Raw genomic sequence first — 12,951 nt, forward strand, 5'->3', positions numbered from 1 at the left:
TTAGATAAAGTTCTTTTTTTTTTTTTTAATAATCATTTAATTTATAATAATGGAAAAGAAGTAATTTATTTTATTTAATTTCTGGTGGTGCGTCTGGTCGATGGATTGATGCATCTTCTGCAACAGTTAATAACCCTACAGCACCACTTGACGCGGTCGGTCCAGCAATGTACCCAGAAATAGGTGAGGCTCCAGAAAGGAAAAGCCCATGTTTTTGAGTGGAATATTGTTGCCATTCTGGGTGTTGATTTAGTACAACATCCAGATCTGCTGCATGAGAAGAGTCTTGTAAAGCACTCTGTAAAGCATCAACTATTAACGCTTTGACTTCTGGTGCAGATGATCCAAGAGTGTCATCTAATGAACCTTTCAAAACTGTAAAGATAGCGTTTTGAACATCTTCGTTGCAAAGTCTTGGGACATAACATAACACTCCTTTACACCCAACTCCAGACGTCATTGACCTAAAAACATTAGCTACAATTTGTGCGTGTTCAGGTATTTTAGTTAAACAAAGGGCAATCAATGGAACTGCATTGTTATCTATTAGTCGTTCTTTACATAATGAATTTGTAACAATGACTTGTAGAACTATAAATAGTGTCTCATCTGGTAGTGTTTGTAGTAATTCAATAATTTTAGATAAATGACCTGACGCAGCAATATAATCTAAACACTGAGGTTGATTAGTATAAAATAGTGCAATTGTTTTAGCAAGGGTATCCATCATAGTAACATCTCTTTGTCTAACAGCTTCTTGGTATTTATTAAATAGTCCATCACTAAATGCATTTGGATTATTAAGTGGACATATTGGATTTTGGTTGAAGATTCTAATAAATACACCTCCAATACATAATTCATTTTCAAGTTCTTTATATTTAAATGTAAAAGTATCTGGAACTTGCCATTTAACCATTGGATTAGATAGTTGTTTTGCATGGAATGATTCAGCCATTGTACCAATGAAAACTCCAACACCATTTTTCATTTCTGAATTCCAAATTAATTCAGGTGTTTCTGTAGTTGAGTCTAATAAAATAACAGCTCCTCTTGCATCCATTTTCATTGTATTAATAATTGCACTTGGGAAGAATTTGGCAAGTGAAAGGGTCACTTTAGGTCCAATACCTGGTGTAGTAGACATTTTACCAATTAATTGAGATACAAGAATTCTTCTTTCAAGTTCATTATCATTAACAAAATGATTTAAAAGATAAAGTAATCCTCCTCTAATTATTCCTTGTTGTAATCCTGTTGTTACTGAGAATAATGACTGTGCTAATGGCACAATATCTTCAAGATATTGAGAAGGATATAACAACATAAGGAATTTAGATAATACTTTAGATTTAGCAACAACCTCAACACAGGCTGTTGTACTTAATAATCTTTTGACACATCTCAATGTTGATGACTGAACAATAAGGTCATCTGGTTCTTCTTTTAATAAATTAAATAATGAGTCAAGTAATTCAGGATCCTCACAGAATTCAGTGGCAATTTGGTATTGTTCTAATACGTTTGCAACAGCTATAACTTTTTCCTGAAGCCATTTACCATTAAGATCAATCCTTAACATGCACGCCCTTAAGAAAAGCAATGGATCTGGTAATGGTTCACACGTTCTTATTTGTTCATTAAATAGTCTAACATAAACACCTCCAAGAACTAATTCATTTTGTAATGATGAGAATCTAAATAATTCATATTCTTTTGGTGTCCATTCTATTGTTCCATTTAAATGTGCATCAATATAATCAATTAACTCTTTTCTTGTTTTATTTGTCCATAATAAATATGGTGTTTGTGTTGTAGATGTAATTAAATTTAATATTTCACTAACATTACCATATCTAATTCTTAATCCAAGTTGTGGTGTAAATAATGAAAATACTGCTTTTGTTTCATTAGTATTTTCTTGAATTTTAACTAATTCTTTCATTGCTAATAATGACATTCCAGCAATAGCATTTTTCATTTGATGAATACTTTCTTGTTCTGCTTCTTCAAGTGTTGGATCATATGATAAAATTCTATGAATTAAATATCCAAGATAATTTCTATTATACATATCAATTCTTATTTCTTCATCTATTGAAAAACATGTTATACATTCTAATGATGCTTCTACAACTCCAAGTAATTCACTTCCAAGACACATTTTAATATTAGATAATATTGTATTATTTTTTTTAATTTCTATTAATGATTCTTTAAATTTAGATGCAACTGCCATAGCTCTAAGAATATATCTAATAGCGATTACTTTTCCTTCTGTGATTTGTCCACATAATCCATCTAACATATCTAATAATGTCTGTAACCCATTTAATCTTGCTAGTTCTTGAACATTTAATGTAGACGATCTAATAGTTAAATAAACTAATTGTAATGCTCTGCCTCTTAATTGAGTGTCTTGAAGAGCTGGGATAAGTAAAGAATATCCTGCATATTTATATGGTGATAATATTTCTCCACATCTTTCATAAAGAATACATTGTGAATGAATAATAATTTCTGATTTTTCATTTGAATTATCTGGTCCTATTTCAATAAGTTGATTATATGCATCATTTACTTTTTCAAACATTTCTCTTCCTTCTGGATTTCTATCTGGATGATATTTTTGTGCTAATTTATAATATGCTTTTCTTAATTTTTGTTTATCATCAGGTGTTTCTACTCCAAGAATTTGACATGCTTCATTTGTTGACATTTTCTTTGGTGTTTCTGCTATATCAACCCATGTATGTAATATTGCTTGTAATAATCCTACTGGATCATTAATAATATAATCTGGATATTTTTCTTCATCACATAATTGTTTAAGATAAACTTTTCCACAATATAATTCATCTTTTAATTCTTCATATACAATAGGTGGAATTGGTACATGTGAATATACTGCTAATGGATTACATGTTAATCTAAATGCAAAATCTCCAATATGTTGTGAAATATTATCTATTAAATAATTTCTCATTGAACTATTCCATCTAATTTCTGGAGTAGCAACTTCTCCAACAAATCTTGCTGCAAATTCTTCAGAAGATCTATCAAGTACTGTTATTAATGATGGTGGAATAAGTGGTTTTAATATTGATAATTCAACTGATTCTCCTATTTTTTGTTGTCTATGAGTAGCATATAATAATCTTGAAATTTCTTTTAAATTACTTCCTGAATACATTAATGTAAAATAAAATACTCCTGTTAAATAAAATTTAGGTTGTGCTGTTGGATTATCTTCTAATAAATTTTTTAATAATCTTGCTGTTATATCAATTATTGTTGGTGATGCTGTTAATAATAATTGAACTATATGTGGAAGATTTCTTGGTGATGATAATATTCTTTTAGCTCTTGGAATTGGTCTTAATAAAATACCATGCATATCACGTGATGGATACATAGTAACTAAATTTTCTAATGTTTTACAAATAGATTGACATAATTCAATTGGAGTTAATATTCCTGTATCTTTTTTTAATAATGTCCATTTTAATACTGTAATATCTTTTAATATTTTCCAATCTTCCATTCCTTGTGCCCAAACCATTGTTGTTTCTTGAATAATATTTTCTTTAAGTAATTCTTTTAATTTATCAATAGATACAGGTCCTTTTTTTTCTTTTTTATTATTATTAATTTCTACATAATACCATTCTCCTATTATTGTTCCTGCTGTTAATAAATTTGTTTGTAATGGAATAATAGCATGATCTGAATGAAGATGAACAAGAATTAATAATTCAACATATAAATCAATTCCTCCAACATCAATAAATTTTCTTGCATTAATTTCTACTTTTAATAATGAATCAATTAATTCAATTAATCTATCTCTTAGTAATAATGATCTTGTCATTTTTAACATTGAAACAATATGTGAAATATCTTTAAATGCTCCAATTTCTTTATTGAACTTATTATAAACAATACTCATAGCTTGAATTGCTAATGCTTGTAATTCTCTATTCGTTTCAAATAAACATCTATGATATAATGTATCAAAAAATTCTCTTGGTTCACTTAATGTAATTTCTCCTTTTTCTAATAAACATTTAATAAAACATCCATCAACACATACTTCATTATCTAATGAATGATATTCTACAATAAATTCTCTATAATTCCATGCGACTTCTCCTTCTTCTTGGTCTTTCTTTAATTGTCTAATTTCATTATCTAATGCTTCTTTTAGTTCTTCTCTTGTTTGATGATTCCAAATTAAATCAGCACGACGATGTTGTTGGTGGAGTTGGAAAACTAACATTCCCCAATTTCTTTTTTGTTTAATAACTCTCCTTTGTCTTGTTCTAATTTCGTTTTCACTTGTGTTTCTTCTAACGTTCCATTTTTTCCAAAACGTTGCTACAGTACTCATTTGAGGCCTTGGATGTTGTCTTTCATCATCAGTAATATCTAATTTTTCTGGTGGTTGGTCGGGTGAATCAAGATAAGATAATAGTGCATTAGGAATTGTTCTTTTTAATACACTATCACTTTCTTTATGATCAGCAGTGAAAACATCAAGTAGGTGTAATGCTAAATGTTTTTGAAGTAATTGTGTTGTAGTTTTAGGTGTTGAGAAACAAGCTATTTGAAGGTATTTCAAGGTTATCCCTTCTAATAATGCATAGTCCTGTAATTCTTTAATTCGTTCATCCATATCTGTTTCTTCAACTAATGCTCTCAGTATTTGTCCAGCAATATGTGGAATAGAAATACATGGTGATTGGAATAACATAAATACGTCTCTTCCTAATCCACTAATAATATTCATCATTCTATTGAACATATTAAATTCTGTAGTATAAGAATATGGTTCACAAACAATATATTTAAAAGCAGTAACACAGCCATGGATGACAAGGGGAGACCCTTTTTTAATATTACCAACTAATGTAGCAAAGATTCTCTCAGGAATTCCATGTGTCATAACTTCTAATTTACCTTTTTTTTCAGTACTTTCATCAGCACTAGAACATAGTAAGATTGATGTGATTCTTAATGCCCAAAATAATACAATTGGTTTAACACTTTGAAGTGCCATTCCAATTACTTCTGTTACTTTTTCTGTTATATGTTTATTCTCTACAAATGACTCATATCCAATTCTTGTTGATAATAATCTATGTAAACATTGTAAAAATCCTTCTCCAGGTTTTCCTATTGTCAATAATTTTTCTAAGGCTTGTATAATTAATTTTGAACGACTTGCCTCAGCAAATTGTGGTCCAGAAGGTGGCATATTATTATTTAATAAGAAAACGTGAATCATAAACAATTCCACAGGTTCAATTCCAGTAATTTTTGTTGGATCAAAGTTAGCAATATTCTTTAATAAAATAAGCTCATTTTGCCCACATTCGTTTGGTGTCATTTTTTCAATAATTAATGAACCAAATCGTGGGATATCAGAAATAATAGGATCAGCTTTAGCTGCCAATGAGCAATCAAATAATGTAGCAATAAATGCTTCTCTTTGGCTTGTATAATATACTCTTTGATTTCCATCTGCAAAAGTAACAACTACCTCCATAGCATCACGACCTCTTAATATATGAATAATATCATTTAATGTTCTTGCGTACTTAACTGTATAAGAAGAGGCATCTCTTTCAACAAACCATTTTTCAGTAAAACAAATTATTCGCTCTGTCTTTCCAGGTCCATGTGAAGCTTTTAGTTCTACTAAAGAACCACCGTCTTCTTGTTCTACTTTTCTTATATTTGATGATTTAAATAAATTTTCAATTGATAACTCATTTCCAACAGACATTTTAATTCCAATTTGTTTGCATCTCGTTAGAATTTCTGCAGCAAATTTTCTTCTATCAGAAAAAGAATAAACTATGAATTGATTACCATCAAAAACCAATGCAATAGATCGACTATCATCTAATGGTATAATTCTAATAATGTCTGTTAATAAAATAATTTTTTCTTTCTTGCCAGGTTTGTTTGGCATTTCAATGATTCCATAAGGTTGAATTTGAACACTTATATCAATTGATTGATTATTGGCTTTGATTTTTTTGGCATTAAATGTTGTAAATTCTTGATGTTTTGTTTTGTACTTATACTGTAATAACAAACACAATAAATAACTTCTATTATTTGAAATCATCTTGTGTTTTGTAGATCCTACTACAAGAATAAACTCTTCATTGTTTTGAGTTGATGGTTGAATTCCAACTATACTTTGCCAATCCCAAACATCTACTGTTTCATAATTTGTATTAGAAATTAGTGCAATAAAATTTTTTGAAATACATATTTGAAGATCTTCATTTGAAATCCAACCAACTCGTTTTACAAGCATTCTTTTCTCAGTCATTTGAGAGAAGAATTTAACACTCTGACTTCCAGTAGGTATTTTAGATATTTCTATTGACATTAAAATTTTTTAGTTCCAGAATAATTGAGAAACAAGTAAAAAATGTTTGAATTAACCACTACTCACTTTTTATATTCTTCTCTTTTTATTCAAGATTTTAATCTTTAAATTCGTTATTTCTTTTAATGCAGTTTGGTGCTATTGGACTATCTATTAAAATGAATATATTTACTATGTGTTGTTGTTTTGTGTTTGGTATTAATTATTTATTACTATATGCTGCTTTTACACATAGTGATATTGGTAAGTCAATATCAGTTATTTCATTTATTGATGGAATAGGAGGTATAATTACATTAGTAATACTTTTAGTTCTTTCTTACTTATCTTATGCAAAAATTAATTATAAAATTTTTGGTATTTTTACATTAGCTACAAATTTTATTTTAACTAGTATATGTACTATCTCATCTTCCATTAATGTATTTAGTCCAATTATTAATAAAACGTTTCTTTATCTTATTGTAGAAATATTCAATTCAAGTCTTCCACCATCAAATTTTTTTGTCTTTTTTAATTTGAGTTATTCATTATCATCACAACACACAACTTTTTATATCACTGGATGCTCATTTGGAACACTTTTAGCTTGTATATTAGGATATGCCGAAATACCCGAATTTGTTGCTTTTTCTATTGTAGCTTTATTTTCATTAGTTGGACTGATCCTTGTTATTATACTATTCATATTTACACCTCAAATATATGATTTTCTTAAATGTCAAGAAAGAATAACATATCAAGAAGAGTATATTAGTCTTGATGATCCACTACCAAAATACAATGTTTTAAGAATATTTAAAACTATAATAAAAGAGATGAAAAATTCATTAATAACAATATTTTGCTGTTATTATATTGCTATCTATCTTGTTCCTCGTTTTATAAATCCAGTTCAACGTTACTTTAATTGTTATAAGGATGATATGAATTATGATGAAAATAATTATTATTACCAATTCATTCAGTTAGTCGGTTTATTGTATTATGCTGGGGATGTTATTGGAAGATTTGTTGAAATATTTACAAAACCACCTATTAAAATAGTGTTAATAGCAAGTATTATTAATGTTTTGATAGCAACAATAACTATCTTACCGATTTACTTTGGTACAGCAGGGAATATTTCACACGCAATTATAGCTGAAAAAGTTATGTTAGGGTATGCACCTTTATTAGGACTAGTTAATGGGTTTATTGTTGCATGTGCTATAGAATATTCAATTTCTCATGTCGAACCACGTTTAGCTGTAGCTGTGGTTTTACTTTTTTTATATCTTGGAATATTTGCAGGAGATATAAGTCAATTATTAACATCAGGATTAGATTTATATCTTTCATCATCTCAAAAAGATTGTTCTCCAACTTTTGTCTAATTTACAAAATTGTTATTTAATTTGAATATTTTATTTCTTAAAATTCATAATAAAATAATTTCAATATTTATTTTTAATTTTCATGGATTTATTTTTAATCATCTTTGAACTTTTTTTTTCAGTTCTTTAAAACATAAATGGAAGAGAAAACACAAGGATGGCTTATGAAAGAAGGTGGAAGTTGGAAGTCTTGGAAAAAAAGATATTTTGAATTAGAAAATGATACACTATCATATTACAAAGAACAAGATAAAAAAACATTAATGGGTGTAATAAATTTATCTCTTGCCACACACATTATAGCAGTTGATAATTATCATAAGAAATATGAAAATATAATTCGTATTTGTACACCATCAAGAACATTCCATTTAAGTGCAGCAAATGAAGAAGAACGATTATCATGGTTAACATCTATTATTTGTCATTCAGAGAAATCCAATATTTGTAAACCAAGAATTAGTAGTGTACCAGTAACACAAAAAGATTTTGATGTTAAATGTTTATTAGGTAAAGGTGCTTATGGAAAAGTGTTTTTAGTTGAAATGATTTCTACTCATGAAATATTTGCAATGAAAACTATTGAAAAGAAACAAATTATTGAATATGAAGAAATTGAACACACTATGTCTGAAAGACGTATTCTCTCTAAATTACATCATCCTTTCTTAGTAAATTTATATTACTCATTCCAAACTCCAACTCATTTATTTTATATTATTGATTATTGTCCTGGAGGTGAATTTTATTATTATTTACAAAAGAATGGAAAAGTTAGTGAAGAAGATGCTAAATTTTATGCAGCCCAAATTTTACTTGCAATAGAACATCTTCATTCTTCAAATATTGTTTATCGTGATATTAAACCAGAAAATATTTTAATTGGTGCTGATGGTTATCTTCGTTTAACTGATTTTGGACTTTCTAAAGAAAATGTTACAAAAGAAAATACCACAAGTACATTTTGTGGTACACCAGAATATCTTGCTCCAGAAGTTGTTGTTGGTAAAGACTATTCAGAGCCTGTAGATTGGTGGGGATTTGGTATTTTAATTTATGAAATGATTCATGGACATGCTCCATTTACTTCAGAAGATATTCAACAATTATTCCAAAAGATTATTCATGACCCTGTCTCTTTCCCAAGTGCTTCTTATCCATCAGCAGATTGTAAGGAGTGTATTGTTATGTTATTAGAAAAAGATCCAGAAAAACGTTTAACAGATCCAAATCGTATTAAATCTCATTCTTGGTTTAAAGGATTTGATTGGGAAGGATTATTCCAAAAGAAATTATCTCCTCCTTTTGTTCCTGTTTTAAAAGATAAAACTGATACATCTAATTTTAATGAAGATATTATTAATGAAACAGCTAAAATTGATGAAGGAGAAGTTGTTGATTCTAAAGATTATTTCAATGATTTTACTTATTGCAAATAAGTATATACTAACTTTACTTCTTTTCAATCATAATTTTAACTACTTTTATTTTTTATTATTTTATTAAAATAATTTTAAATTATAAAATTCTTTTTTTCTTCTTAAAAGTTGTTTAATTTGAGTTCTTTTTCTTCATTTTTATCATTCTTAAATTATTATTCTTTTTTTTTCTTTTAAATTGATAAAATTTTTGGAAATAATTCTATATTTTTTATAACAATTATTATTTTGTATATAATAGTTTTTATAAAGTTTAACATCAAACATGACCTTATTTGTAATGAATCCCTTTCAAAACTGTTTTACTTATTATAATCATTAATTAACAGTCTTTTTTTAGTATATAAAAACAATTTTAAAAAGATAAACAGAAGTATAAAAAATGAGAAAAAAAAAAGAAAAACAAAATTTCTTAATAAACTAAAAAGAGAGTAAAGTTTTAAAGAATAAAACAACTTCAAATATAAAAAAATAGTAACAATTAAATTTAATAAAAAGAAATTATTAATACAATTTTATTTTAAAATAATATAAAAAAGAATTAAATAAGAAAAAAATTCACGATCAATTTATTGGGAAACTTCTTGTTTCTTAATTCTAGCATCAGCATTAAGAACTCTAATGTTAAGAATCTTAGCTCTTTGGATAATTTCTTGCCTCTTTTTAGCAGAAACAGCATGTGAAATTTCAGCAGCATACTTTCTGTTTTGCATCATAATCATTTCAAGATCAGTTGTATTACGAACTGGGAATTTATAAAGTCCACATGGAAGCATATTTCTAGTTGCCTTAGCACTTCCATATCCAATCTTTGGAAGAAGGTTAGTTCCCTTGAATTTTCTTCTTAATCTATTATCAATACCTCTTGGAACTCTCCAGGATGCTTTAACACGGAGGAATCTGTTAGAATCAAATCTCTTAAAGTGTCCTGTATATTTCTTGACAATCTTTGGTTTTGTGACTGGTCCAACCATCTGCAACACAGATTGACTTCTTTCAACCCTAGTTCTTAATTTTCCTAAAAATTTTAGTTTTTTTATATTTTCTTTTTAAAAATCTACTTTTTTTAATTTATTTTTTTTTTTTTTTATTTCTTTTTTGTATATCTGTTATATATAACAGTAATAAATAAAATATCAATAATTAATTGACTTAGAAAACAAAAAAAAAGAAACTTGAAAAATGGAAGATTAAATATGCAGAATGTTAGTGTTGCTCAACTTATGCCGTGTGAGTACGAGTCATGGGGAACAAAGGAAGGTGGAGGGTATAAAAATTGGAAAAAAAGATATTTTGTTTTAAAAGATAAAAAGTTATGGTATTTTGATAGTAAAGATTCGGTAAGTGCAAAAGGATACATTGAACTAAGTAATGACGCTCATGTAGAAGATGCGTCTGATGAGTTTAAAGGAAAGTGTGTATTAGCAATTAATTCAAAAGATAAAAAAGGAGATAGAAGATATCTCATTGAAGTTGATAACCCATCAACACTTATCGATTTTATTAAACACATAGAAAACTCAATTCATCCTGAAAGTGCTAAAAAGTCTTATATTGATTCATTAAAAACAAGGGGTATACCTGAAAGTATTATGTCTCCTAAAATTCAATCACCAATAATGGCATCTTCTCCAACATCAAATAATAATGACCTTCTTATTAAACCAAAGAAAGTACCTTTAGGAATGAATCCTTTACAAATGGCAATGGCTGGAGAAATGAAAAAAACTATTGGAGCACCAGATGCTTCAGTTCCTATTGGTTCTTTATCTTATAACACTAACTCATCAAGTAATCAACTACCTGCAGTACCACCAATAAATTCAGGAAGAAGAGCTCTTTCACAAAAAATAAATCCATTAGTAGAAGAGAAAAAAGATAGACAACAAACGTTATTAGGAGAAGGTGACTCTGACGTTGTTTATGTAAATAGACAATTACCAAGTTATCTTGGAAGAAATAATATAAATCCGACACGAGAATATTTCACATTTTTAACTGGTGATAAATCAAAGGTATTGGATTATTGGATATCGTCTATCCCTTCACAAATTAAACTTGAAAAGAATAAAACAATAAATTATGTAATGTCTGTTGCAAGTGATTGTGATAATGTAACTTATAAAGTTAATGGTCCACAAGAAAATATGGGACTAGGAATTGCTGATTTCTTTAGTTTGGTAGAATCTGCTTCTGATGGAATTGACAAAATGAATTTGTATGGAAATAAAATATGTCCAGAACGTATTGGATCTTATATTCAACTTTGCTCTGCTGAAAATGCAATTGAGGGGGGCTATATTTTTTGTGGTGATTTATTATCTTCTGAAGCATTTAATATGATTGACTCTGGAAATGCATTAATTGTATTAAACCAATTTGAAAAAGAATGTAGTAATATTAAAATTATTACTTCAGTTGAAAAAGATATGAGTTCAGTTGGACCTCAATTTACTCGTTTTACTTTTGATATTTATGGTAAAAATACTGCCTCTAAAATTGAAGTTATTAAATCTGTATTAACAAAGTTTGGTTGTAGTGATAAAGGCGATCAATTAATGGCAGTTTTTCAATCTTTTGATAGTGATTGTTCATTGTCTGTGTCTTTACTTTTGACACCAAATGATTTGGCACAGTTTGTTTTTTATAAAACTATTATAAGCAATGAATTCACCAAACAGAATGTCTATAATTATTAATAATCCAAAAGCTGTCCAAGTAAGTGTCTTCTTAGGATTAGATGAAAATAAAAATATTCAAATTCATAACGAATTAGTTTCTTTATATGGACCACCAAAAGCAGTTGAGTGCGTCTTAATAATGGATGGTTTCAAAATGGGAATTTACAAACAAAAACTATTGGTGAATGTGATTTATGATATTGGTTATGAAAACTCAGAATAAGGAAATTTCATTTTTCAAATCACAAATTTTTTTTATTTTTAATTAAAAAGAGAACTCTATTTATAGAAATAGTAAAATAGTTTTATAATAATAATATTTATTATATTAGCAAAAAAAAGGGTTTCCCGAAAAGAGAAAAAAAAAAAGAAAAAGAAGTGAACAAAAATTCAAGTTGTCTTCGTTATTCTTGTAAAAATAATAATAAATGTATAATATATGATGAAAAAAACATGATAAACAAGTAAATTCATATATTGAAAATGTAATGGTAAATAATTTTATGAAGATGATATAAATTCAGAATGTAATCAAAACATGATATAGACAAGAAAAAGAATCAAGATTCATTTTTAATGATTTTCTGTAAAAAGAGAAAAATAGGAAAACCTAATTTGGGAATATTTAAGATGACAATAAGATCTTAAGTAATCAAAACTGTATTTTAAATACAATGGACGCTACTAAAGAAAAAGAAGTTACTCCTGTAGTAGAAAAGAAAGCCACTGAAAAAAAATCAGTAGAAAAGAAACCAAAGAAAGTCACTGAAAAGAAAGTAAAATCACATGATGATGAAGGAAGAAAAAATACTCTTTCTAAGAAATCAGGTTTACAATTCCCAGTTGCTCGTATTCATGCTGCTCTTAAAAAAGGAAGATATGGAGAACATATTAATAAAATGGCATCAGTTTATTTAACAGCTGTTATTGAATATCTTGTTGCAGAAGTTTTAGAACTTGCAGGTGGACAAGCAAAAGATTTCCACAAAACAAGAATTACTCCAAGACATATTCAACTTGCAGTTCGATCAGATCTTGAATTAAATGAT

The 12,951-nt window shown here is 27.8% G+C and overlaps 6 protein-coding genes across 6 annotated transcripts, besides 13 other annotated features; 4 read left to right on the top strand and 2 right to left on the bottom strand.

The window, feature by feature from the left end:
• Window positions 1-13: 13 nt before the first annotated feature.
• Window positions 14-81: a sequence feature (AT_rich).
• Window positions 71-6,406, bottom strand: EDI_024150 (uncharacterized protein; the record flags this gene model as incomplete). Its single annotated transcript, XM_001737569.1, has 1 exon — window positions 71-6,406. One exon carries the CDS (start codon window positions 6,404-6,406, stop codon window positions 71-73), a length of 6,336 nt encoding a protein of 2,111 aa, XP_001737621.1.
• Window positions 2,163-2,225: a sequence feature (AT_rich).
• Window positions 3,626-3,654: a sequence feature (AT_rich).
• Window positions 6,407-6,531: 125 nt separating the features above from the next.
• Window positions 6,532-7,782, top strand: EDI_024160 (uncharacterized protein; the record flags this gene model as incomplete). The annotated part of the gene is made up of 1 exon (XM_001737570.1): window positions 6,532-7,782. One exon carries the CDS (start codon window positions 6,532-6,534, stop codon window positions 7,780-7,782), a length of 1,251 nt encoding a protein of 416 aa, XP_001737622.1.
• Window positions 6,741-6,762: a sequence feature (AT_rich).
• Window positions 7,780-7,863: a sequence feature (AT_rich).
• Window positions 7,864-7,919: 56 nt separating this feature from the next.
• Window positions 7,920-9,221, top strand: EDI_024170 (uncharacterized protein; the record flags this gene model as incomplete). The annotated part of the gene is made up of 1 exon (XM_001737571.1): window positions 7,920-9,221. One exon carries the CDS (start codon window positions 7,920-7,922, stop codon window positions 9,219-9,221), a length of 1,302 nt encoding a protein of 433 aa, XP_001737623.1.
• Window positions 9,222-9,253: 32 nt separating this feature from the next.
• Window positions 9,254-9,397: a microsatellite.
• An 18-nt stretch (window positions 9,398-9,415) lies between these two features.
• Window positions 9,416-9,472: a sequence feature (AT_rich).
• Window positions 9,473-9,578: 106 nt separating this feature from the next.
• Window positions 9,579-9,629: a microsatellite.
• Window positions 9,601-9,777: a microsatellite.
• Window positions 9,778-9,790: 13 nt separating this feature from the next.
• On the bottom strand, window positions 9,791-10,195 carry EDI_024180 (60S ribosomal protein L32, putative; the record flags this gene model as incomplete). The annotated part of the gene is made up of 1 exon (XM_001737572.1): window positions 9,791-10,195. The coding sequence occupies one exon, from the start codon at window positions 10,193-10,195 to the stop codon at window positions 9,791-9,793; it is 405 nt and encodes a 134-aa protein (XP_001737624.1).
• A 45-nt stretch (window positions 10,196-10,240) lies between these two features.
• Window positions 10,241-10,278: a sequence feature (AT_rich).
• Window positions 10,279-10,282: 4 nt separating this feature from the next.
• Window positions 10,283-10,321: a microsatellite.
• Window positions 10,322-10,417: 96 nt separating this feature from the next.
• EDI_024190 (uncharacterized protein) lies at window positions 10,418-12,125 on the top strand (the record flags this gene model as incomplete). Its single annotated transcript, XM_001737573.1, has 2 exons — window positions 10,418-11,856; window positions 11,903-12,125. The coding sequence occupies 2 exons, from the start codon at window positions 10,418-10,420 to the stop codon at window positions 12,123-12,125; spliced, it is 1,662 nt and encodes a 553-aa protein (XP_001737625.1).
• Window positions 12,126-12,148: 23 nt separating this feature from the next.
• Window positions 12,149-12,233: a sequence feature (AT_rich).
• An 82-nt stretch (window positions 12,234-12,315) lies between these two features.
• Window positions 12,316-12,343: a sequence feature (AT_rich).
• A 233-nt stretch (window positions 12,344-12,576) lies between these two features.
• EDI_024200 (histone H2A, putative) lies at window positions 12,577-12,951 on the top strand (the record flags this gene model as incomplete). Its single annotated transcript, XM_001737574.1, has 1 exon — window positions 12,577-12,951. A coding segment is annotated over one exon (375 nt), but the record flags the coding sequence as incomplete, so codon positions are not given.

This window comes from Entamoeba dispar, genomic scaffold (assembly GCF_000209125.1).
Source record: "Entamoeba dispar SAW760 scf_1105229460687 genomic scaffold, whole genome shotgun sequence".
NCBI classification, from domain to species: domain Eukaryota; phylum Evosea; order Mastigamoebida; family Endamoebidae; genus Entamoeba; species Entamoeba dispar.